General features: G+C 42.1%; 1 protein-coding gene across 1 annotated transcript; it reads left to right on the top strand.

Annotated features, from left to right (window-relative positions):
* The first annotated feature begins 225 nt into the window (after positions 1 to 225).
* C8B (complement C8 beta chain) lies at positions 226 to 21,319 on the top strand. The gene is made up of 12 exons (XM_013960309.2): positions 226 to 317; positions 1,891 to 2,044; positions 3,150 to 3,291; positions 4,651 to 4,792; positions 7,104 to 7,236; positions 8,141 to 8,335; positions 10,795 to 11,035; positions 13,213 to 13,341; positions 14,594 to 14,757; positions 17,097 to 17,250; positions 18,544 to 18,612; positions 20,740 to 21,319. Exons 1-12 carry the CDS (start codon positions 226 to 228, stop codon positions 20,889 to 20,891), a joined length of 1,767 nt encoding a protein of 588 aa, XP_013815763.2. The 3' UTR covers positions 20,892 to 21,319.
* The last annotated feature ends 5,109 nt before the right edge of the window (positions 21,320 to 26,428 follow it).

Genomic DNA, 26,428 nt, shown 5'->3' with positions numbered 1-26,428 from the left:
TTCTGAGCTGATCTTCATTTTCTTCCTACTTCCCTAGCAGAAAGCTATGTGCTAACAATTGCAAAGTTTACCTTGTGAATTTGCCAGGTGGTGGGTCATCTGTTGTTTACTGTGCGGAAAAACGACCTAGTAATTTATCCTTTTCTACTTGAACCATTTTCAAATCCCCTGGCAGGCTGAACCAGAGTTGGGGTGATTTCGAATTGCCGGTGGTACCTGGGAATCATGAGTACATCATGTTCAGCATTTACTTGGTACGCAGTCAGACTGCTCCTATTTTACGCAGTCCTGGGCTTCCTAAATGTTTGTTGCTTTAGGTAAGTGAATGTTTCTAAAGAAATGTCCATGCAGTGATATGATAAATATTGAAATTCAATACTGATTTTCAGCGTTTACATTGTATAGCAAATAGCTGCTATCTTGAGCTATTTCTATACTTCTAATGAATAGCAGAAGACATTGTTTAAAATATAACGTAGTGCAATGTGTCTGATTTTAAAAAGTAATCCTGTTTGATAAATCTGATATGATAAAGCACTAGGATAGCGTTGTAACATAGTGGAAATTTGTTTGCAATGCACAATCACCTAATGTGCTAGCTGCCCAACAGTGTTGGAAAGATGAGGTTTCAGGTTTTTGGGGGTACGTACATGGAAAGAATCTGACTAATATTTGTTTCATTCTCTATTAGCTTAATGCAATTTGCTCTTTCAGAGGACTGTGGTTAATCAGTGACTGTAATGATTCTGATCTAACTAAATTTTTCCACTGTTCTCTGAACTTTGAGCTCTGATTTCACGCATCAGTAGGCTGATGAGTTTTTGTAATTCCTTTATTCCATGCAATTTTGAATGTGCAGTAATGGGAGCCCCTTGCCAGGCACTAGATCATATTTAAAGCTTTAGCTGATGCTATTCCTTATCTTGGTGAAGGAATTGGGAACACCAGTGAGGTATGAAAAGAAAGTAATTGTCAATGTTTTACTTTAGTTTTCCTGCTTACAGGGAATAAGAGTATTAGGTGCTACAAGGAAGGTATTTGTTTGGAATGAGGATTTAACCAGAAATACTGGATCCACTGAAAGACTAGGCAGTGTTTTAGCTGTGGTATCATGGAAACCTTGGAGACAGTTGTCACGTGACATGGTGACAGTGTGGCTGGGGTGAAGAGTTGAGGCTCATACTCCAAGTTCATTACTGGGATGAATGGGATTGATGGGTTAATGACTCTTCATGTGAACAGAGAATAGAGTCTAAGACTAATGTTTCTGCCCAGGTTGAGAAAAAACAGCCTACTTGCCAAATAGAGGTACTTAAGTCTGGTTTTCAAAAATGCTGAGTGTATGCAAGTCATTTGCATTGCGATTGGTGTCTGTCATGGAGGGGTTTGACCTTGGAGTTGTTCATTGTGTCTGACAGTGAGGCACTGAAATACTGTCCGTACAGCAAGCAGCAGGTAAACGGGAAGAAGGGCAGGAACTGATGGCACAGATTTTGCTACTGGCCACTTTGCCAGGTTATTTTGCAGGGCCTGTGCAGCTTGAGATGAAGCCCAGGTTGTTGGCACCTCTACTGTTACCCAGGCTGGCTAAATCAAACCTGTATACTGCAGCCACCCTCCTGAGCGGTCTGCAGGCTCTACCCTCAGGCTGATAGCATTATATAGGGCTGGATCTACTCTTGGGCATTGAAGAGCGGACAGGTTTCATACAGAATTAAAACCAGTATGAGGTCAATACTGAAATCTAGAGATTACATTGAAGAATCAGTGAAGTCTAACAAGAGTTAATTATTTTTGGCATGTAGATTTCCACATGTATAGGTGGAGCTGTTCTGTCCTCACAGCTCAGTGATTTCACACGCTGAAGCTGTCATGTGTTGTTGAATATAGTGGTGAAAAGGAGTCCCTTAAATTCAGTTGCACCAACGCGAGTCTGGCCAAAGGCAGGTGGGCTCGATCCGTGAGCAGTCCGCCGCAGCCCATCGACTGTGTGCTCTCCAGCTGGTCGTCATGGAGCAAGTGCGATCCCTGTCAAAAGAAAAGGGTGAGTATTTGTGGTCTAAGCATGGAGGCTGAGAAAATGGAGAAGGTCTTGCCTTCCAGGCCTTGTCTTTATTTGTCCACAGGGTTGGACAAACAGCCGGGAGCCACTGAGGAAAGCACTTCACTCTGCAAGTGCTGCTGTAGGGAAGGCTGCAAGCTTTTGCTTTCAGGTGGCTTTTAGCTCTTTTCAGCTCTTCACCCACATGGTAACTCCAGTGACTTCCGTGCTGTCCTGGGAAGGTGTAAGCCCAGGCTCGTTGGAAAGAGGAGGGAAGCCGAGTCCTTTGGAGGGGCACTCTGTCCAACGCAGTCATTTTCTTCCAGGGTCCTGTTAGTGTGAGGCATCCTCACCACTGATGGGCCCGTGGGGGAACTGGAGACACTCGGTGCCTTTCAGGATTAAGATGCTTTTTCTTGTCTTCCAGTGAGCATTTTCTACCCAAGGAACCCCATCAAACTGAGTGAGTGATCCTCGTAGTGGGACTGGCAAAGTGCCCCTTGCTCTCTACCATGCCAGGTTGGCTGGAAGGACCTTTGTTAACAAGTTGTCCTCTGGCTTCAGCCAGAATAACCAGTTATGGGAGCCAGGCAAAGTGAAGCTTCGTATCAAAGAGTTAATCCTAGTAGCTGGAAAAAGGAAGGAGGGATAAAGTATTGGATAGAGTAATTGACTATTTCACAGCAGTGTTGTGGGTGGAAAAAAATCCCTAATGGTACAGAGGACCAAGTGATATGCAGCCAGAAAATAACAAGGGATGTTGTTACCAGCGTTAATTTAAAGAGAGCAAATAAAACTGAATCCTTCCTTATTCTTTCACATACCCACACTACCCTGTCAGGCTCATTTAAACCAACTGTCAAATAAAAGCAAACTTCCCTTCATCCTTTTCAATCCTTGCTTAGTAAAATTAAAACTCTCCCAGATTAGAAACCTTTCAAATGAGGTATGTTACTAGCATCTCATTTCTCTACCCTACCCATTATTTTTTCTTATGGTGCTACTCTTAGATCAGATCTTCCCAACACAAACTTTCTTTTATTAACTGGGGAACCATAAAATTCATTATTTCTATACACATGAGTCAATATCTTTTATTTCATCACAGTACAGGTTTGCCCGTCTGGAACAACCTTCTCAGTTCAATGGAGATCCATGTGATCATTCTGATAAAGAAACTGAAGACTGTGTTACAAATAGTCCTTGCAGAAATAAAATTAGATGTGAAGGTTTTGTATGTGCAATTACAGGTAAGTACTAGCTGAGCGAGAAATGATGGTGCTCAATTGACTTCTGTGATAACACCACCCTGAACTTTCTGCTTCTACAAGAGTTTGCCTGGCTAAAGATATGTCAGAAGTTGACCCAAGTCCATCCATGCTTGTGTTGTGTTCGCATCAGTGCTTGGAAGTGACTGTTAGCCAGTGTCTGTTAGTCTGAAGCATGTCTTTAAAATCTCCAAATAGGAAATTAAAAAATTGTCATATCAGTAAGATCTGTAACGCAAATGGATCAAATGATCTGACAGCAACAGCAGAACATGTGCCAGGCATCCTTAACACATGCCCAAGAGCATAACAGCTTATTGTGGTGGCACTAATAGCATTTCCCTCCATCCGTATGAATGACTAATAAATAGAGGACTCTCTAAACAATGTGGGGAGGCAAGTTAGCTGCATCCAAAATTTGCTCTGCTGATCCCTAAGAGTAAAAGAGCCCAGGACAAGTGGTCCATGGAACCACAAAGTAGGGAAGCACCTAGAGCAGCAGATTGGTAGGATTCAGCTGGAAAATCATGTGCTACAATGAGAAGGACTAACATCCAACCTTGTGGAGCACTCCCTGCTGCCCTGTTGGTGCTCGCTTGGTGACAGTAGGTCCCCTACAAGCGCCCTTGAGTGCTGAACAGCTTGGGCTGCTGAGACTGAATGCTAGCCTCCTCCCAGTAACGGGCAGCCCTAGTCCCTGCTTGTCTTCCTACCTCTGCTCTGCCACTGCCGTTGCATCTGCACCTGTGCAGCAGCAAGGGAAGTGCTTGCAGGGAGCAGGACACCGAAGCAAAGGGGAAGCAGAAGGCAGGCAGAGGTCAGCACCGGTGCCTGGAGATGGAGCAAAGCTGGTGCTGGTGTGCTCCACTTAGCTGCTCAGGGAGGAAAAGGGAAAGCCACCTTTGAGCTGTGTCCCCAAGGGAAATGCCACTTTGTCACATGCTAACTTTTTGATGGCACTGTAGAAGAGGGGTTCTATAATTTTGTACATAAAAAGGGGGGAAATTTATACCAGGTCTGCTGAAAAGTTTGTGTCTCATGCTAAAAAAATTTTCTTGCAAAAAAGAATTTCTATCCTTTTTTAGTTGTTTTTTTTCCCCCTGGGTTGAACAAAGAATTTTAAAGTTTTGAGCAAAACTGAGTAGATGGAGTTTGGGGATTAAATATCTGCATGGAAAACCTCTGACAGAGAGGAAATATCTTCCAGGTAGTTTTGAACGATGCGTTGCAGCAGTCTCGTATTGTAATTCTAAACTCTGAGTGAGGGATTGTGATTTTGCAGTGTTATCACTAAGAGTAATAATAGATTATTTTTTAAGTAATTTACACATTGCATCCTAGGAAGATGTATTACACGGAGGCTGCTTTGTAATGGGGATGATGACTGTGGGGACCAGTCAGATGAAAAAAACTGCAAAAAAGTATTTAAAAAATGTGACCAGAAGATGGAGCAATACTGGGGAATAGAGAATCTGGCAAAAGGGTAAGTCAATGACCTTAGCAAAAACCGTTTTCTTATTTAAGGGTAGAACAGATTTTATGAGGCCTCAAACATAAATATTGAACTGAGAAAAGCTGTCACAACTGCTGTATCCAGGGGTTATGATCCAATAGTCCTTGGGTCCTCATCCAAAGCCCGATGGGAAAATTCCTATCGACTTCATCAGTATTTCAGAAAGAGACATAGTGAGTGAAAATCACAGAAGCAACCAAGTGTACATGGTACACAGCGAACCCTACAGAGAGCACATCAGCTCAGTCTGCAAATATGTCCTGCAAGAGCCCGTGCATGCACTTTATATTGCCAAAACTTGTAAAGTGAGAGAAGACAGAAGTGTAAACTCCAGACACTTCTAAAATATCTACAGGTATGTGCATTGTCCTACACTTCAGAAGTTAATCAGTGAGATGGATTCTATATTCCAATTATTTTGCACAGATGCAAGTATAATTAGCTTCTGACCTAATTCAGCGTGTGGGGAGCAGGAATGTCACAGCCTTTAGGAACCAAGAGATCACTTAAAATTGTGGCTTTGAAATAAAAACAAAGGAGGGTATGTTAATATCTGAACAGACAGTTATATCACTCTTCATAGGGTGACTTAAATCAGTATCTTGAATTGCCTAAACTCTGAACCTAGCTGTGGATTTGTATTTTGCACTGTATTGGTTTTGGCAGGGCCAAAATTTCTTGGATAAGCTTCTAACAATAGTGGAAGATGGTGGAATTTTTGTCCTTTGCTTGAGTGGGGCAGGATTTAACCCATATGTTCACAAGCGCCAGCTTTGTGGGGATTCAAATCCACATCTGAACTGATGATCCAGCTTTCATTGGTTCAGATTATGGCAACTTTCTGTAAGATTCTGCTGGGTGAGGAGTCGTCATCTCTCGTTCAGTGGGAAACAATGCTTTTTACTTCAGAAAAAGAAGAAAAAAATCACATTGCAAGGAAAGAATGATGATTTCTTTCTCATCTTCGGAGACATGGCTGCTGTGCTTGTCATTGCTACAGCTTTGTACTTCTGAGTTTAATCAAAATTAAAAATAATGTCAGACAATTACAGAAACATGCTTCTCATCTCTTTGAAGCTACAATTGCTCAGAAATATGCTTTTAGTGGACTCCCCTGCTTTTCAGTATGTTCTAAAATTAGAATTAATATTTTACAGCTTCAGAGACATTATCATGCAAGTCTTTCTCTCCAGAATAAGGAGGGGCAGATCTAGCAGAGGCCTGGAACACTAACAGGGCAAGAAATTAACTGTCAGCAATATTCTTCTTTTTGTGAAGCTTCTGCTAATGATTCTTGTTACTATTTGAGTGTGAGTTTGTGGAAACCAGTACCGTGTCCTCAGCTGGGTGCCACTGGGGTGATGTTAGGTTGTCCTGACAGCAACCAACAGAGAGGTGGGACAGAACCTGCCATCAGTGACTGGAAAGTAAATGAGCCTGGTTTAATTCCCCCATCTGAACAGGTTGTAATGCTGTATCCTTTCTGGGTGAAGACAGGTTACGGTTACTATCCATCATCCATTGAAGTCAGAGGAAAACTTCCCAATGACTCTCAAGCCACTTTTGTTAAAAGGTTGCTTCAGCAACTAGACCTTCTTCTGGGACAGATTTTACTCTTATCCAGTGACCCGTGGTTGATCCTTGACCAACCAGGCAAATATGACTGATAAACCAGAACAAAGAAATGTGAATCAAAGATGAGTCTAGACTGATGAAATAGGTGGCAAACCATCCTTTGAAGACCCTGCTGGATACTACTGTGTTGCTGCCAGCATGCAGGAGAGCTTGGGGTGTGCTTGAAGCACCCGGTCAGGCTGTTTGGCTGGTGCAGTTTGTGCTGCTGTTCCCAGGAGAGCTCCTCTATACCTTCCATTGCAGTGCAGGAGCCTGTGCTCGCTGCTCTCTACGATCTCCATGATTTTTAGCACAGTAAAGGATGCAAGTGTTGCCAGTGCTGGTGGCAGTAGTGCTCTGGTGTCAATCCTAGTTGGGTAGATGAAATTGTCCTTTTGTAGGGAATGCTATACAGTATTCAGCAAAGTGTCAAAATTCAACTCTGTCTTTTGTTTGCCTGTTAGACAGTTAGGCTTTGCTGAGCAGTTGAACCGAGCAGATAGTGGAAGAGGCAAAGCTTTATGTCAGAGTTCCAAATTAAAGAAGGACAAAACAAAGAAACCTCAGCCAAGCAGAACGTCCTTTTGCCTTTCTCAGTCATGCCATTTGCTCTGCATCCCTGAATCAATGATAAGCTTAATATTTTGCTGCTGTGATTCCTATACAGGTTAAATATTTTCACAAATGACTTGGAAGGATCAGTTCTTGATCACAGGTACTATGCTGGGGCATGTTCTCCCCATTATATTGCGGACACAAGATTTAGAAAGCCGTACAATGTAGAAAGATATACCCCAGAGGTAAGTGTCAGATTCTTCTTCTGTAAATAAGCATACATACATATATTCCAATAATTTTAGTGCATACTACCAATAAAGCTTCATTACTAAATCATTTTATAAACAATTACAAAATTTATGAGATCAAATGGAATAAGCCTGAATTTAGTCCTACTTCTAAAATGTCATCATACCACTTGCGCTATATGAACTGGGACAAGTTCCCTTAAATGAAGATCTGTGTGAACTGCAATAGATGGCCAAGTTCCCTTGGACCTACTGACTGCAAAAGCTGAGCATAATCTTTCCTGTTCCATCTATACAAGATGAAATCATCCCGTGGGAATTGTGACGTTAATTTTTAACAGAATTGTAAAATTCCTGGAGAGACCCACTCTGTGAAAGCTATCAACATGCAACAGCTTAGTATTTAACAGCACACCGTATGCATTGCGTGAAAGGCTAGACAACTCGATAATTTCCGTAGAGCTTAATCACGTGCAATGGGCATCAAAGATGTACTTCGAACACATCATACTTTTGGCCTCAATGCTCTTGATGACTTAACATGATATTTTTGAGTTACCCATCAGGAAACCTTTTCCTCTTCGAATTTTAAACTTGTTTAAACTTTCACTGGTGCCTATGTTTAAGATTTCAGTTTCTTTGCATAAGGTTGACTTACTGAGTAAGCCTCAGGTCTCTGCAGTATGGAGGAGATAGTAATTTTCCTGCTGGTGTAAATTAAGTGTTCTTGAAGTCATAGTGTTAGCAATAATAATATTTTGCAATTATAAAAGGCTTCTCATCTTCAAAGTACAAGCTTTAATTCACAAGTAGATTAGTGTCTGTACTTCCTCCCCATGCTTCAGGTATACAATCACTATGCAGGAAACAAAATGTGTTGTTTTTGCTTTCTGTTTAGACCAAAGGCAAATATGAATTTACACTGACTGAATATGACTCCTACTCAAATTATGAAAGTAATGTCCTGAAGGCAAAAGCTTCGCAGTCTAGCTTCAGCTTTGGTATAAATCTGTATTTCTTTGAACTTGGTTACAGTTCTAACGACAGGAGGTTCAAGAAGTTCTTTCAAAGGATGAAAAGATTTTCTTCAACTGTAAGCACCGTTCCACTTAATTCTCTGCAACCACATTCTCTGTTATTTGTGTATGTATTGATTTGATCTCCATCATCAGGTCAGCAGCCATGACTAGGATAAATGAAATCTTTCCTCCTGACTGGATTTTGCAGTCTGTATTGGTGAAGTGCTTGGCCACAACTCCTTAGCTTGTGTTTACAGCACCCGGGAGCTTTTCCATTGACGGGTCAGCCAGGAACCAGGCTGCCTAGCCTCTAAAATCAGAAGAGATTGAATGCAGTCTGTCCAGTGTACTGTTGGGCATCTATGGTTAGGATATGAGAGTGTACCAGATCAGACCAAGGGATTGTACCTCCCTCAGTGATGAGTAGCAGATGTCTGGGAAGAGTAAAAGAACATGTGAACAAAAGCATGCTGATACTACTTCTGAACACCCTCCTAGCTTTCGGTCATCAGTATTGGGGTGGTACTCAGACTGACCCAGCGGTATTCTCTTTGTATTTAATTGGTTTGGCCCATGGAAATGTTTGGAATTGCATCAGTTCATACTGGCTAGTAAAGCCATTTAAGAAAATGAAACTAAGAAATATGTTCGAATGGCCTCCCCTCCATACAGTAAAAATGCTGGTAGGAGATGTACAAGTTGCACTTCTAACCAGGTCTCCATGCTGCACACCAGCAACAGGGTGTTGTGCATGTTGACATGCCAGCCATTAAAAGGTTCATATCCATCATACCAGCCTCTGGGCTTCAGAAGTGAAAATTACAGGTTTACCCAACTGGATACTGTTCTTTCATCAAAAGAACGTAAAACAGGACATTCATTGCACCAGGCAAATACTGCTTAAAGGGAAGCCGCAATGGTAAAATTGCTTTTAGCTAATGAACCCTGGAGTCCAGCATTCCCTCTGCCCTATAGGGTGAGCTACACTGAGTAGTTTGGAATTCTGGTTGAAAGAAGGGCAAATGGGATTTTTTGAGGTTCTGGAATTTCTGTGCCTGTAAACACAATCCAGAAAGCAGTCTGTGGCATGGATGGCTATTGTCTTTGTGATCACTGCAGAGCATCATCTCGCACATGAAGAGCCATTCATCTTTTAGGTGGGTTCAGCAAGGCAGGAGCTGCCACTTTAGTAAATGATGATGCAAACAAAGAGGCTAAACTATTCCACTGTAGGGCAGCCTTGACAAAAATGTAGAATGAAAACTGCTAGCAGGCCTTCTGTGGGTTTAATTATAGACTAACACATGCCATTTTACTTCGGTTGATATGATATATCTGCTGAATACATCATTTATCAGACTGGGACACTCACAACACAAAATACGGATGGTGCAATCAGAGATTTGGTCATAGCTGTGATCTGATGCACATTTTAAGCTGGCTAGAGATGCTTTAATCTATAACTCCTAGGGCTGTTTTATGAGATTAGTTTTGGGGTTGTGGGCAACATCATTTGATTTCTTCTTTCCATCTGTTACTGCTGTAAACAAACTGAGCTCTTGTCAATGGCTTAATAGTACTGATCTATGTCTCTCCCCTCAGTATACAGTGCATTCAGGAACAGGAGTGTTCCTTGTTACTATTAAATTTGCATTTGCTTCCAGCATTTGGGAACTATTCCAGGGAGTCTACTAGAGACACTACCCATGATGATATCTGAGGTATATGAGAAGCATTTGCAATAGATATCCATGAAGAAACACAATACTAAATCTTGATTTTATTATTTAAGCTGCAGAGTTCTACATTAAAACCCCATTAATGTGCTTCTCCCGCTGACCCAAACAACTGGACACTAAATTCCTTTGGACATGGTAAAAGACCTCTTCTGTTCCTGACTTTTATGCCAGAAAGAGAAGATATAAAGATATATATAGATGTATACAAACACATGTCTATACAGATGCATAAATGCATGTGTGTGCACGCACACAGAAATGAATGTGTTTTCCTCTTTCCTTTGAGTTTTGGTAATGGCAGATTCTGTGGAGTATAGGTATTTATCTGGGTCAGCCAGAGAATAACCATTTCACAGATAAATCAACAGGATTTGAGACTTCCCTGAAAATTTTTGAAGAAGTTTTGGAAGAAAAGGGCTGGTAGACAGTTGTTAGGGATAGAGTGCTCTCCTGGGATGCAGCTTTTTGTCCTTGCTTCTTCACTCTGTCAGAGTAGAGTCTTGAAACTGGGTTCAACTGGGTCCCAGTTGAATGCCTGAGCTATCACCTAACCTGTAATGGGTGTCTCTCCCTCTTCCTTCTCTTCTCTCTAATAGCCCACATATCTACCCTGGTCCTCAGAAACTTGACTACTAAAAGGGTTTTTTGCTAGATTAAAAAAATTCCAGTTGTAAATTGTTAAGCTGATAAATCCTGACCAACCTAAGTGTTTAATGGCAAAGAATTACACTTCGTCAAGAGAATTACATCCCTCATTTACTTTGGATTCTCTTTTGTGTCTGCATTTCATGTAGTCCAGTAAATTTATTCATGCCCGTTCTGAGCTGGATGTTGCCATTTATAAACTGAAGCCCCGGGCCCTGATGCTGCATTACGAATTCATGCAGCGGCTCCATCAGCTACCCTCAGAGTACAGCTATGGCGAGTACAGAGAGCTCTACAGGGACTACGGGACCCATTACATCACTGAGGCTACTGTTGGTGGCATCTACGAATATACTTTAGTTCTGAACAGTAACGAGCTCCAAAAGGCAGGTATGTGCATCTGATACTTGTGAAAAAGCTTTGGGGTCAGATCCAACCTTTCTGTGTGAATAGCTTTCTGCAAGCACCCAGTGATGATTCAGATTTGAGGACAGAAAAGAGAGAAGGTGGAAGAAGTCAACAACGTTTCAAAGAAAGCCTGCAGGAAATATGGGAGGAAGAGTGTTTTATGGCTGCAAATAAAGAGCCTGGTTTTCAAAGCATGCTCAGCATCATTGGGCTTCATCTAGCTCTCAAACTGTGGGTGCTGTCAGTTAGAAAAAGGGCCCAGTAGCAAGTATTTTCTATTTTGTTTCTTGGAAGCTGACAAGATGTGTAGAGGAATGATAGTCACATAGCTTAACTCTTTTGTTAGCTTTGAAAATCTTCATCCAAAGTCTTTTTCTGGTGCTTTTCAAGTGACAGTTTTGAAACACCTTTAGCCTCCAGAGCTTTTCCAGAACGTAGGAAACAGTAAATAATTTGCTGGGTGAATCTTGTGTCTGACATTGCTCTTGCTCTCTGACTCTGGCTTCCTTTTCTCAAGAAATGATGATTGTTGTGTAGGATAGAAAGCTGTGTGACATTAATCAATAGCTGCACTCTCTTATTTATTCATTGGCATGGGAGACTGAGTAACTACTTTCATTGTCTATTTGCAAAAGCATTTAGTGAACTCTGCTGTGTTGCACTCAGTCTGTTTGCTCTTCTGCTGTCTAAGAAGTTGCTAGGTTATGCTATAGTCAGATACAGCCCAGAGGGACAGAATTTAAATTTGTATTTCAGATATTCAAAACATTAACACTGTCCAATCTCTCAGATGTTACTGGGGCCCATCACAAGCAATATTCAGTTGCATGCATGAAATAATGTACTTTTTTGTTTGTATCAAAATGCTGTCTAAAAGTATGTGCTGACCTAGATCAGGATCCTTCAGTATTGCCAATGTTTTCAACTATCCCCAGTTTTGAGCCAGGCTATAAGTTCTCACAGCCATTTGATAGCTCTAGACAGAATTCAGGCTTCTCCCTCTGAAGCCCTCATTACAACTGTACTGTCTGTGCTCCGGCACCACTGGAGATCAAGTCTTCTTTTACAGGTCTAATATCGCAAGCTGTGTCCCATGGTTGGTTCTTGTACTGCTCTGTCATATCATCCAATATGCCAGATGTGTCTGTGTCGCCTGATTTGATACTTTCTGTGGGACTGTAGGCGGTAGAGAGGTGTGGGTGCTAGGTGCTGTACGAGGATGTCATCAGATAATGATTCCTGCCTTCAAGGGCATATGGACTAAGAACATTAAGAAGGGCTATACTGGGGCAATCCAAAACTCAATACGGCCCTCTCTTCTGTTTCAGAAACTGGCCGATATCAGATGTGAGGGAACAGCCTAAGAGCAGGATAACCGTATAGTGATACTTGCATTGTGAATCCAAATGATCTAGAAATGGGTTTAACTCCATTGTGTTAAAATACAAAGAACTGAGGAAAACCCAGGGGATTACAACAAAAAAAGCAGAAAAGGAGAAGAGATACTTGACTGTGCTATCTGGTATTTACCATGATATCTGCCTAAATATTCTTGAATGTCAGAACAGCAAGGAGTTTGAGGAAGGACTTTGGACGAGAACATATGGTAGATTTGCAGATTTTTAGGGATAATGCTTGTATGTAAAGAAAAAATTTATAGTAGAGCTGCATGGAAAAGCTTCCATGAAACAATTAACATTCTTCTGTTAGCAAAGGACTGGAGATCTGGGCTTGCAAGGGGAAGACAGGTTACTCCACCTATTACCCTTTAAAAGCCAGTGTCTTGACTGTGGGGATGGATGGTACATAATCCTTTGCTGAAGATGTTTGTCATTTAAGTCAGAGAACAGATTCCTAGCTATTGTAACTTCACATAACCCAGTGGAGCTGCGTTGGTCATGAAAGGCCTTCTCTTTCAGCATTTACCTTGTATTTTCACTTGATTTTAGAGTTCTGTGAAACATACAGATTTCATTTCATTTCACATAGATGTGGTAAACATCCTAGTGAAGCTTTCTTCATCTCATCTCCTTTTTCCTGAAGGAAAAATATTTAGCAACTTGTATTTTCTGGGGATATTGAGATTAAAAAATAGTAAAAGATTCTGAAAATATAATGGTTTTATTTATAACACTGCAATTTTTTGGTGTGCATTTAAGGTTATTCTCTGAGCGATGTCCAGAAATGCACACAGCATGGCTTTAATATTGGTGCAACTATCAAAGGTGTCTCTGTGAGTTTGGGAGTGACTGATGGCACCTGTAAATCCCTTTTAAAAGAAATTGGAGGTAAGCATGAAACGCTTCTGTGATTTCACTTCTAGTCTTTGTCATAATGAAAAGAGGATTTGGTGATTTTGCCTGCCTGAAGGACCTCCCTACGCCCTCACAGGGACTTTTGAATCTGTTAGCCAGCCTCTGCCAAGCTTAACAGAGGGGTAGATGTCTCAAAGCTCTTGTTTTCTTGCAAAATTGTCTTTGTTGAGCAGAGAAGAAAGATCTTCTCAGTGTCCCCTCCTCCTTCCTAGGGAGAAACAGGGGCAGATCAACTGTTACCTGTCCAGTTTGGGCTGAGTGACCAATGACCAGCACCGGTGTGCTGCTTTCTGCACTGTACCAGCCCAAATGAGGGAAAGCAGGCAGTATGCAGGGAGGTGCTGGTGCTGTGGGAAGCCCTCTAGAGCCATGATGGGAAGCTGGGAGCACTGCAGCAGCAGGAGGGTGCAGCTGAAGATATGTAGAGGAGAACTGGCAATATTAATGACGGTGAGGAACTTTGCGCTGTGGAAGGACCTTCGACATTGTAAGTGGCTGCCATAGGCAAGAAATCGGTGGGGAGAGACAGGATACGTGAGAGGAGGACGGGGTTATTGCTGCAAGGGAGCAAGGAAACCAGGCGTCAGTGGTTCTGCAGCTTGTAAGAGCAATTTGTTCTTTATGTTATGACATTTTATCTTCCATTTCTCAAATGGAATAAGTCTGTCCTCATAAAACGAGCTTCATGTACTAATGGAATTTGATCTCACCCCACTGAAGTAAGCAGGACTTTGACTCCTGCCTGCGGCGGGAGCAGGTGCAGGTCCATCGCTCCGGGTGTCACAACCTGCCCAAGCTGGAGTTTCTAAGTGCTTTTTGAGTGTAACCACACAGAAAGATCCTGATTCATTAGCTTGTGATCTAATTACCTTATGGTGATCTAATGGTCTTACAGGCTTTGAGTTTATCTGTTTAATGTTTCTTTCGACATTATTATAAATGAAAGACAGAGAAACTACAGTCTGAATACCAAAGTCCTTCTTCCAGCCAGGCTCCCATAGGAGTGAACCCTGCTTGTTTGTGAAGGCAGGGAAAATTTTGCTTGAAGTGAACCTGGCAGTTCATTTGGCCACAAGTATGTGACCCACTTGTGGCCTTTCTCCTTTCTCCTCTCAATGGGATGGGTCATTTGCAGGGGTGTTTTGCTGTTAGTTTGTATGTTATTTGCGATCCACAAAGAAACATCTGAGCAGAATTGGCCAATTTTCTGAATGCGTGTTTGCAGACAGCACCTTCAAAAAACAGTATGTGGAAGACTTCATCGCCCTTGTTCGTGGAGGAGCAAGTGAACACATTACCACATTGGCTTACAAAGAGCTGCCAACTGCTGCACTAATGCAGGAATGGGGAGATGCTGTACAGTACAACCCTGAGATCATAAAGCTAAAGGTACTGTATCCATCAGTTCATGCAGCCTCACTTAGCTGAGCGCCTTGGAGAACTGTATGTTCACATAAATGGGATTTAAAAAAAACGGGGCAATTTCTAAGGCAATTATTAGAACCGTATTGTGTAACATGGTGCCTCTAAGAACGGATATTTGGAGGATCTGAGTTTTGCTGGATTAAAAAGAGTGGGGTAGTTGAAAGCGAGTGAAGTAAACAATTTTTCCCGTTTCCAGTCTGGCTGTGCAGATATGATCACCTGCTGCCTATGAAGCAAGTCAGACTATCCACTTTTCTTCTCTGCCAATGTATCGCTTATCAAAAAGATAGCTGTTAGCATAAGTAGTAGAGTTTAATGCGAGGACCTCCTTTTCTTCAAATTTCTCCTGTCTTCTCTGATTGCCAGGGACTATTTAGCAACAACTGTCTGTGATTCAGAATGTTAAGTTCACCACTAATGCCTAGATGTTTGTGCAGCTTAGGTATACCTTAAAAATAGGATGTTGGTTTTGAAGAGTCGAGGTTTTTTGATCCTGAGCAGGTTTACAAATACAAAGCACTGTAAAAGTAAAAAGCGAATGGAAGTATGCAGCAATTCTGCCTTGTTGTTTTCAATGTCAAAGTAAGTTCACTCGAAGTTTGAGTGAATAATACAAAGGTCCAAGAGAACATGCTTTCAAAACCCGAGTTTGAACTGGTAGTGGTGGAAATTGATTTTGTTACTATTATGCAGTTGGTTTTATTCTAAAATTTAATTTTAGACAAAAAGTATTTATAATTATAAAAGATATTTGCTTCTCCTTGAAAATTCTTTAATTTCTTTAAAAAAGAAGAGATGAATTCTAAGAAGTTTCAAGAAAAGCAAAAATCAGCAATTTGGAAATTCTGCCAGTGCCCATCTGCCACTTGCTTCAGCAGACGTGGTTTTCCAAAGCCCCTGGTGCACTGTGGATAGACGTTCCTCAAATGCACAGTGGGGGTGTCTCAGCAGGTGAAAACAGAAGCGAGATCTTCCACACAAGATCCCGCTTACCAAAAATTCTCACACCATAAATTGCGACATTCTTCCTTGTCTTGCCCTTCGGTATCTAGCCTGACGTCTGTGACCATGCTGTCCAGTGAAAACCACAGACTGATGCAGTTTGGGTTTGCTATCTATAATCTTTCACTTCCATACTCATATCCCTGTGGGGCTTGAAGATCAAAAACACCAGCAGAGTGTGACTAAATGTCAGCCCAAGAATGCTTAGTTAGGGAAAGCTAAAGCAAATCAGTTCATAAATCATCTGCTGAAAGGACTTGGCAGGTCAATCTTAAGGTATTTCCTTATTTGTATGATCTGAATTCAAGAAGCCAAGGTATGGATCACAGGTAATTGATGAAGAGTGAATGTACAGGAACAGGAAAAGTGTTTTTTTTCTTAAAATATTCCTCTACTTCTAGTAGCTTGAGACTGTCATAGCAGTACTGTTATCTTTCATGCTTACTGTATTCCTGTGGCCTGTATAGCAGATCTGGTATCTAAGTAGCTTATCTAGCAAGGATGGGAACTTGGGATGGATCCTCTAATGACATGTGCCAATGTCATCTCACCAGCATTAGTGAATGCAAGCCAATTTATAGGCCACACTTCAACTTATTCTTGGGAAAAAAAATAGGCCAAAGTCTCCTTAGTTTCTACTGCATGTCCACTGCATTGTGCATTCCATTATCTTCAGCCAGTGCAAAGACCACCGAGCCTGTCTGAGGTATTTATAGATGAAGATCACAATACACTCCCTTTTGAAGGCAGTGGAAACCCTTCCTTGGCTTCATAAAAAGAGCCTTGAAATACAGAAGTGGTTAAGCTGAAAGTGAAAATATGAATGCCTGTGAATATATGCCCATGAATATATGCATTTGGCCCTTCTGTGCAGCCATCTGAGGACTGAAGGAACTTTTTGTGGGTTGGTTTTGGAGATCCTTTTTAAGTTGGAGTAAGGAGGCACTCATTAAAAGTATATTTGATCAAATCTGGTCTCAAATGTCCACATCAGGAAAATGGATGGGAAAGCATTTAATGAAACTTCTGTGAAACTTTGCCCTGTTTTTCAGCCAACTCTATAGCTGTTGTATTTCATTACGCATTTGAAATTTCTTTGGTATTGTAAACCAGTGGGAGGGTCCTTGTATTCCTGACATTGCTGCCTTGTTGTTTACTAGCTTTACACAGACACTAATGGGAAACCTGCTGCACGTACCACAAGGCCATCCTTTCCCTCGCCAGCTGTGCTCCCACAGAGCTGTGCGATGCTCGCACCATGTTGAACTTCAAAATGATTGCGGTTTCTTCCCCCCCTTTAGGCACAGCCACTGTATCAGCTGGTGACTCCAACTGACTTTGCTAATGCAATGGCAATAAAAGAAAATATGCAACGTGCTCTTGAGGAGTTTGCGCTGGAGAGCAGTTCCTGTCGCTGCGCTCCATGTCGTGGCAATGGAACCCCCATTTTGAAAGGTAGAAGGTTTTTGCACCTCTCGTCTACCCTCTAAGAGAAACAAGCAGGGAATTTGTGAGGAGGAAGGAAGCTTAGCTAGTAATCTGCTCTTTAGTTTCTCCTATTATTCCTGTTTTGGGTGATGAAAAAAATTTTTTTAAGTTGCTCTTTTTGTAGAATGCCACTCTTTAGTAAAGACAATAAAGTCGAGGACTGTACCTTTTTAGTAGGAGCGATCATCTGTATCAGTTTTGTGGAAGAATTTGTTTCCATCTCAATTATGCATAAAAAAAAGTTGATGTCTTTGTCTCCTCCTTTGCTTTTAAGATTGCCTCTGTCTTCCTAGAGCAGTGCCTACTGTCTCAACATTAGTGTTTGTAAAAGTGTTTTGAAGATGAAAAGCACCATCTAAGTGCCAAGCACTGTTATCACTGTCACCTCCCCCCATTTCTAATAGAAGCTGTCCTCCTTTGGAAGCAGACTGTGATTTAAAAATGAAGGAGAAAAATAATTAAATTGAATCAAAACCACACTGCCTAAACACAGATTCATGATGTGATGAGAGCTTCTAACAAAAGGACCATTTTTTTCAAGTGCCTAATTCCAGTCTGCATCTGCAAAAGTCCTGATGAGGGTCGTTATCATCTAAATGAATCTAATGCAGAAACGATTGCTTCAGGTACCAGCTAGTTGATTGTAGCACTTAAAGGATTTCTCTCATGATTACGCTTGTTTAAATAACTTTTTCAGGATCTGAGTCATGTTAGCATTTCATTTAGGATCTTCTCAACAAGAGGTTTTAAATGACCATTACTGTTAGTAAGTGGAAGCTCTGGTCTGGGGTCCTGCTGTGGGAAGCACAGGCCAGTCCTGGGAAGCTGTAGTGGAGTCACGCACACTCTTTCTCTGGCAGAAAAGCTAGCTGAAAAGTGTCTGTCCTGGGTGCTCGTTCTTGGCACTGCCAACAGTTTGCTCCCCTCCCAGCTCTACCAAAAAAAACTTTTTGGAGAGGGACGGGGAACTATGTGGTAAGCTGGACTGCTGAATTAGTGCGCTGCTGTAGCTGAGGGACTGTTGCACTGCAGTGCAGAGCCAGGAACAAATGGCTGGAGAGGCAAGAGGGGCGTCAAGGTATTCACAGTTTCACTGCTTTATTGCTGTTTTATACTTTTACTCCTAGAGAGAAAGGCTGATGTAATTTCACCCACTGTTCCTTCCTCATATAAGATGAAACACTGAAAAGAAATGGATGTCTGTAGGGAAACGTGGCTTGCAATGAAGTCTGTAATCCCACCATCTCTGCTTGCTTTCAGGAACTGAGTGCGAATGTTTGTGTCCCCTTGGCTATAGTGGCACTGCCTGCGAGATCACCAAGAGGGAAGGTAAGAAGGATCTGAAGACCGAGGAAAGAAGGGGGAGAGTGATCCTGGTGAAGGGGACAAGGACGTGGCCAGTGCCGTGAGCCCCTTGCGCTGGTATTACTGTGCTATCGTGGCCCAGGACAAGGCAGCTGTCAGGTCCCAAGAGGGAAAGCCAGATGTGTAGGCTGGATCCTGTATCTCTAATGTCAAGGGATTTGCTGCTGACTCAGGGCGCCAGAGTCAGTAAGTTTGTCCCCTTCCCTAGAGGGCTCACTGCGTGGTGCTGGTGAGGCAAGGATGGAAACGCTCTCAGCCATTTGTGAGCGCCTATAGCCATGGGCTGTTTCAGCCCCATCACTGTTTGGTGAACACAGGCACACCTACACATGCGCAAAGCACCTCTTCTCATCTCTCCTCCAAATCCTTATGACCCGTTTTAGGCTGATGTAGTTTGCTGAAGCCCCTCTAATTTGGCAGGAAGGTGACATCTGTGTTGCAAAGTGCAAAGCAGGCTGGAGAGAGGACAAGAATGTACTATATGGTCTTCATCTGTGTAGCCAGCTCTAACTTGGGTACAGATAGTCCCAGCTGTATCTAGGAGTGCTGTTGGGGGAGCTGACTGGGGATGTCAGCTGATGGATGGGGAGAAATATGCCCAGGGTTGGCTATACCCAGTCTGTCCAGCCCAGTGCATGAGGTTAGGCTCCTGCAAACTGACAAATACGCTTTGAATTTCCTCTTCCAGGAAGCCCAGGCTGAGGCTGGTGGTGAGGGCAAGGTTGTGGGTAGGTAGTGAGAGGAGCTAGTCTGAGGACTGACTCTGAACTGACAGTGCAGTCATAAGATGGACTGGTTGGTTATGACCTGTGGAGTTTAATGCACTGGAAACAGAGTTTAGCACCAAAGTCTAATGCTTCTTTGCACTCAGAAAGAGGTGGCTTTACTCTGGCAGTTCAAAGCCACATAAGCCTTCCTTGCAAGTATATCAAACTATAAACTCCTACGTAATTTACAATCCAGGATGAGCCCCGGGTCTTCTCCAACAGCTCAGTTTCTTAAGTTTTTCTCTTTGATACCGCCAGTATGTTGCAAACTGTTTTTCCTCAGATATGCTACCATGCATTTTAATCTTAAAATCTTATTATGTTGTTTTGAAGCATTTACTAATGTTTCCTGGCCCCTTTGTATTGCTTCTCTCTCCTGACTGATGTTCTTAACTCCTTCTGGTTTAGTATGATCTGTGAATTTAATCATTTTGCTGTTTACTTCTTCCAGATCATTAATTTAGATGCTAAATAAGACCAGTTCTCAGGCATCCAGAGCTCTGGCACCATCCCAGTTTGATGCATTGTGTTTATCATTGCCCTTTGTTTACCATCTTTTATCCACGTTTCATTCTGCTCGGCTGTGTCCTAGCCAAGGCTGGCTGAAATACATTTCAAGCCAAGATTTCACAGAGCAGAGGGTCAATTTCATAGGTGTTTCTAAGCAAGTCCATGGAGTCTTAAATTGTGGAGTCGCTCACACCTTGCTCCAGTCTGCTTCCCACACGTGTTATCGCCACCGACCCTCCCAGAGACTCGCATCCATCCACTTGTCAACACAGAAGTTCCTTTTTCACTCCCCCTTCCTTCTTTTATGTGGTACCTCTGCATTTGGCTCTGGGATTCTCAGGACTTTGAATTTCTGTCACTCACATGCTCAGGGTCCAGAAGAAAACAGTGTAATAGGAAAAGCAATGGATAGAAAGCTGAATATTCAAGCTGTTGTTCATTGAACAAGAACATGCTAACGTTTCCCCTAGCACCTCAAAATGTGGCTGACACAAGTTTAATTGCTCTTTTTCTTACACAGGCTTGGAATGGGTCAGGGAGAGAAATGGGCTATAAGCAAATTTAAGGCTAATTGATATTTTTTCCCTTGTCCCTGCTGTATAAAGTATAGTTTGAACACACACCAGAAATGCTGAACAGGGAATTAACATCCTTAAAACAATCATTCACTGTTAATGACTCAAGTATATTGTTAGTGATGTGGACAGGGGCGTATCTGTTTGTGTTTAAATATGATTCATGGAAGCTGACAGCTCTTACTGTGGAAAGAAATGCTTTATTCTGACAATCCTTTCTGGCTTTGGGTTTTTTCCAGATGCTGCTGTTAACGGGAACTGGGGCTGCTGGACTGGCTGGTCTGCATGCTCAGGAGGTCAGCGATTAAGAAGACGACAGTGCAACAACCCTGCACCACAAAGTGGTGGTTCATCATGCTCGGGGCCAGATGTTGAGACAGTTACTTGCTAGAAGGAGTTATGAAGAACATACACAAAAGAGATGAGCAGTTTACTAATTGGGTGGAAAGATGTTAACTGCCTGGCTTACTAAGTTAGCTTAGCTCTGCTTGTGGGTCTCATCCTAAGTGCGTTGAAGTCAGAAAAAATTCAGAAGGCATTGGGACCTGGGTGTGTATTATGGATCCTGTCTGTTGGACGTGATTTGGCATTGTTCCATGGGATTGAATGTACTTACCATTCTTAATATTTTGGCTTTATTGCAATGGGTTAATTGAGACAAGCTTCATCTCCTGCATTACTTGGTAGCTGTATGATTATAAGTTTTAATCTTTTGTTTCTGAAGGTTCCTTTGAGATAAGAAAAGCCTGATCTTACATGCACCAGAATGTGGGCTAATACACAGCTTCTGTGAAGACAGCTGTGTCATGTGGAGCAAAATACAGCATATTAAAGTCTGTATCTCGATGAGCACAATAGTATCTAATGTGACATTTAAAGCAGCTGTACCTCACTACCCCAGTTTCCTACTTTTTTATTTAACATAAATTGTCTGTCATATTAGAGATTGTCTTGAAGGAGCGAAAACTGAGTTGTGAAGAATATTCTGGTGAAACCAAGGTATTGTTGGCCTATATAGCAGTTGTATTCTTAGTGAGGAGATGAGCTTCTTCCTGTGGGTTTCTGAAGCAGAGCAAATATGGCCTGATACACTCAGATACACTGATGTTCTTGTTTCTTGGAAAGCGGAGGGGAGGGATGCTTCTGGGGCGGGGAATCGGAAAGCAGCTGCTGCTCCTTCTGCTGCTCGGGGATATTGAAGGGTTAGGAGGGATAGGAAAGTCTGTACCTCATGAACCCTGAATGGCAGCTGTCACCCCAGGAATCCAGGACCCTCCATGGGAGCAGGATGAGCAGCAAGCTTTTATGTAACTCCTTGGCATGAGCAGAATACATGGAACATTTTGGAACAAAGATGATTATGCACTCCTCAAGTCTTCTGCCCTTAGCAACTGCCTCTGCCAAAAGCTGCATCTGGTTCATCTGTTGATTCCATGAAAACCTGTATTTCAGCAGATGCATTGCTATGGTAGTCAGGTTAGGGCATCTGAGATAGGAAGACTTTGCTGTGAAACAAGCCAAAGCCAAATGAATGGTGTGCCCTTTGTCACTGTCTCTGGGCTCTGAAGTCATGCATCAAAATCCATCTCGAACAAAAGAGAAGTTTGGAACACTGTGCACGGTTTCATGGCTACCCTGGGTTGCTTTGGTCCAGGGACTTCTCTCCCAATGCTTTGGTGGTGGTTAATGATTTTTGCAAAGATATTTGTTGGGAGCATGCTGTAAAATAACTAGTGATAACTTTGCTCCAGGAAAATGATGCAACCAGTACAAAAGTTTTCATGAGTGTTGTATGTCTTCTAGCATTTGCAAGGTCAAGCACTCTTGCAAGGGTTTTTAGCAATGCTGTTGATGACGGGTTGGTATCACCAGTTTCTCTTCTTTCAGACTGACGTTGTCTTAATGTAATTCTTTCAAGAACGACTCAGGCTCTCTGACATTTGAACAATGGAACATGCATTTAGTTTTAGTTCTCATGCCGCCTCCACGCTTATTGACAAGGTTTCTGTGACAGCTTTAAGAAAGGAAGAGCGCATTGTATATGTAAAAGAGGAGTCCTCTGTACTCATAATGGGCTACATAATTGAGCTGCCAACCCAAAACATTTCCGTTATGCACTATGTAACTATTATCGCTTTTGTGTGATGGAGTTTTGCCAACAGGTTCATTCAGGGTCATGGTCAAAGAGGTCATTGCTTATGCTAAATATAGTATTCTTCAGTGTTTTTTAAAGGGACACTGTGAAGGCTCTGTAACAGAGGACACTAATCACCAGTTTTGAACAGTTCATGGGTGCCTGTGAAAACATGTACTGCATTGCAGTTGCCTGTCCTTATTGAGAAGCATCGATGTGATCTAAGAAACTTTCTTCTGATGAGCACAGTGTCTTTTGTAAATTTGGTCACCTCTGCTGATCATCAAGCTGTAGGAAGCAGTCTGACGCAACCCCGTAGCGTGTCTATCCCCTGCTTCTGCAAGCAGAGCCACATGTAGTGACCTGAATTCAAACTGTCCCCTGATCAGAAAAGTCAAGATTTTTTGAAGTGGCAGTGCCTGGGATTGGATATTATTTGCGAGGTTTTTTGGAGGGAAAAAGGAGAGATTTGACAGTCTTGAAGATCAGCAGAATAGTTTAACTGAAGTATGATTTCAGTAGTGGTTGAATATTGAGCCCATAGACACTACAAGCCTCCCACAAAGGACATAACTTTATCTTGTCCTTGTGATTTTGTGCTTTGATTTAACTAACAAATGATTTATTATGACCTGGAGAGTAATAAAAAATACCATGCTGAAGCTTTTATTTTTTCATTTTGGTACATATTAAATTTTGGTACCTTCTTTTACTGATGTTTCAAACTTCCGTGGAGGTTTAGATTAATAATCCATGTACAAAAACATGAGAAGGCTGCAGACAAGAAGTGCGCGTGCTCTGCACTGGTGGCACTTCTCTAGGCTATTTCCATGCTTAAGACTGTTGTTTTGATGAAGTTTTTACATCCCCGGTTATATCCCTGGCCTAGACCAAAAACGTCATCTTGATACCCACCTTACTAACCCCGAGGAAAGGGCTTCTTTAAACCTGCGGTAGTTCTGCATCAGTTATTTTGTCACCTGTGCCTCAGCACCGCTCTACATTTAGCAACACACTGTTGGTACTTTACTTGTGCAAATGGCTCGTGGGCTTAGCAAAAGAAGTTGAGGTAGCTAACTGTGCAGTTGCCCACAGCTGCTGCAATTTGCATGTGAAAAATAATGTCAGTAAATATGGAGAAGCTGTATTTTCTCCACCTCCCTGCTTAAAGACACTGCTGCTGTGATGTGTGCTGGATCTTGTAAATAGGCTTAGGGAGCTGCCAAAATGGTATTTTTCATAAGCTGTAATTGTCACGTCTTAGGAACGGGAAAATCAGACTGGTCTCCAACTTGGATTCGTTTGCTCTCTCTTTTTTCATGTCGTGTAGATGTTTTACGTTTGTCTGTAAGGCTGGAACATGGTCTAGGCTGTGACTTGGGGTTTGCAAACCCCGGGCTGTGGTTGCAGTGTTTATAAAGTACAGAAGGATGCAGTAACTTTATCTGTTCTCTTACTGTAGTCTGTTGCCATCCAGGCCTGTGAGTACATGTAAAACAGAAATCTGGTTTACGGAGAAAGTATTGGGCTCAGAGACTGAGAGATTTTCTTGAAAACTGCCCAGCAAGTCCATGTAGAGGGCCAAACAAGGCCCAAATTTCCAACTACTTGTTCTACTTTCATCACTAGAAAGCCCAGTAAGAATCTAAGAGAACTGCCAGATTTCTGGTCAAATTATGCCTCCAGATTTGTCTTCCTATTTTAATGTCCTCCTGCTTGGGTAAATCAGCAGAACTAGAGATGAAGACAGCAATTATTGCCATTATGAACATTTGTTTGTTCACTCACTTGTAGTGCAGCGCGTAGAGTCCCACTGTGTTGGGCATGATACAACGCCCCAACAAAAGACAGTCCCTCCCCGAACTCCTAAGAATCTAGCTTTTCTTTGCTTGTTTTTTTTATTGGTAGGACTACATGTTTTGTTTCTTCATGTCTGTCTGCATTGCGCTGTATATAGAAAGGAAGGCAATGATTTCAGAGCTGCTTCTGTTGGGGAATTCTTGCCTGCTCTAAAATCCCAGCCTAGAGGGACTCGGGCGTTCGGGTAGTCAGCATGACATTGACCCCGAGGTAGGAAACAGCTCTGTCTCAAGCGCTGCCCTTATCTACTCTTCTGTTAGCTGGTTATCTGGAGCCTGCACCTTGCAACCTCAGGTGTATTGTCATCAATCATTTGCTGTTTTCTTTTGCGTACTGGTTCCTCTCTGCCCTTCCTTTGTTAATAACCCAGTTTGCCTATATCCATAAAAATATCTGATTGTGATACCATTTATCCAAAGCACCAAACATCCATCATGTACTTATGAGAGAGATAAACAAGGTCTCCTGGGAAATATGCCGCAAGAAATATATAGGATAAATAACTATATCAAATGTATGTCAGTGTGCAAGAGGGAAAAATCCATTCATTAAAACCAGGGTGGAACTGCACTGTTTTATTGTAGCCTCTAAGCTTTTAGTTTAAGAAAGAAACCTACTTTTTGCCACTTATCTCATCTAGCACAACTCTCATGCTGGCCACTTCAGCATGAGATATATTAGCTTCTTTGACTAGCATTGTAAATGTGTAATAGCTCATAATCTTTTTTTTTTTTTTTAACAGACCTTACAGGCAGCTTCTTCCTTTCTTTCAACTTCCGCTTCCCTGCTTCGGAGTTTCAGCCAGGGGATATAGCTGAGCTCAGGATGAAGCAGGAGGCGGGGGGCTGCTAGGGATCTCGCTTTGGCATTTGAACAAAACCTCCGAGTTGGTATTTCATTGCCCTTGGTTGTGAGGTGAGTGATGAGCTCTGCCCCGCACGTATCCTTGCTTTGATGTCTGTACTCCAAAATTGCACATTCGAAGCGGAGAATGAAAAACTCCAGGCAAATCCCAGCTTTTTGCCCTTGTTTATTTATAGGTGCTTTGTGGTGGTGTTTCACGTTCGTTTTCTTTAATCACTTGGATTTATTCTCTTTTTGTGATTCCCTGGCCTGTGATCTATTCTTCTAGAAATGGCTTGAAAGATGAGGATACAGGTTGCCTTTTTACAGGCCTCATCCCTTCCCAACCTTTAAGGCATCAAATCTATTCATTAATTTCTTCCCTCTGGTCACAAGAAAGGCATACTTTGTTTTCTAACTTAGATGACTTTTTACTCATTTACTTGTAGGCATTTTCCTGAGTCCTAAGCAGTGCGTGTAAAAGTAAAAATAGCCCATGAGCCAAATTAATCCTTGGTGTAACAGCACTGTCTCGTGTTTTTAGCACAATGTGCTGGCCCACTGCCAAGCAGTACTGGCAATACTATTTGATGGGAAAACTATTTTTTGTTCCTACATTTCACTTTCTTCTTGGATGTCTAAATCGTACAGATTTCAGTGGTGCTTCAGGACGCTTTTTCCGCAACATGGAGGACATCAGAATCAAGCCCTGGAGAGCAGGTTCATCTCTGGATGATTATAACATTTACCTGGAAAAGCAAGGTGGGCAAAAAGGCCACAATTTTATCACCCGTTTGCCCATGTCGTGGAAAGCTGTTGTAGGAATTTTTCTACAGCAAAATCAAATCTCAATGTTCAAGACAACATGGTTGGTTGTTTTCTTATAAGAAAAGAGCCTGTCGTTTCTTTTTCAAGCAAGGGGGGAAGAAGTGGTGAAAAAATTGTCTTTTGGCAAACGCACACACAAAAGAAAATATGGGGCCAGATCTTCAGGTAGCATAAATCAGCTGCACCGAAGGAGCTGCGCTGATTTACATCAGCTAAGTGTCAGACTCTAAATCACCACTGACATACTGTTGAAAAACAAGCAT

Source organism: Apteryx mantelli, chromosome 8 (assembly GCF_036417845.1).
Source record: "Apteryx mantelli isolate bAptMan1 chromosome 8, bAptMan1.hap1, whole genome shotgun sequence".
NCBI classification, from domain to species: Eukaryota; Metazoa; Chordata; class Aves; order Apterygiformes; family Apterygidae; genus Apteryx; species Apteryx mantelli.
This window is presented reverse-complemented; position numbering and strand designations above follow the sequence as displayed.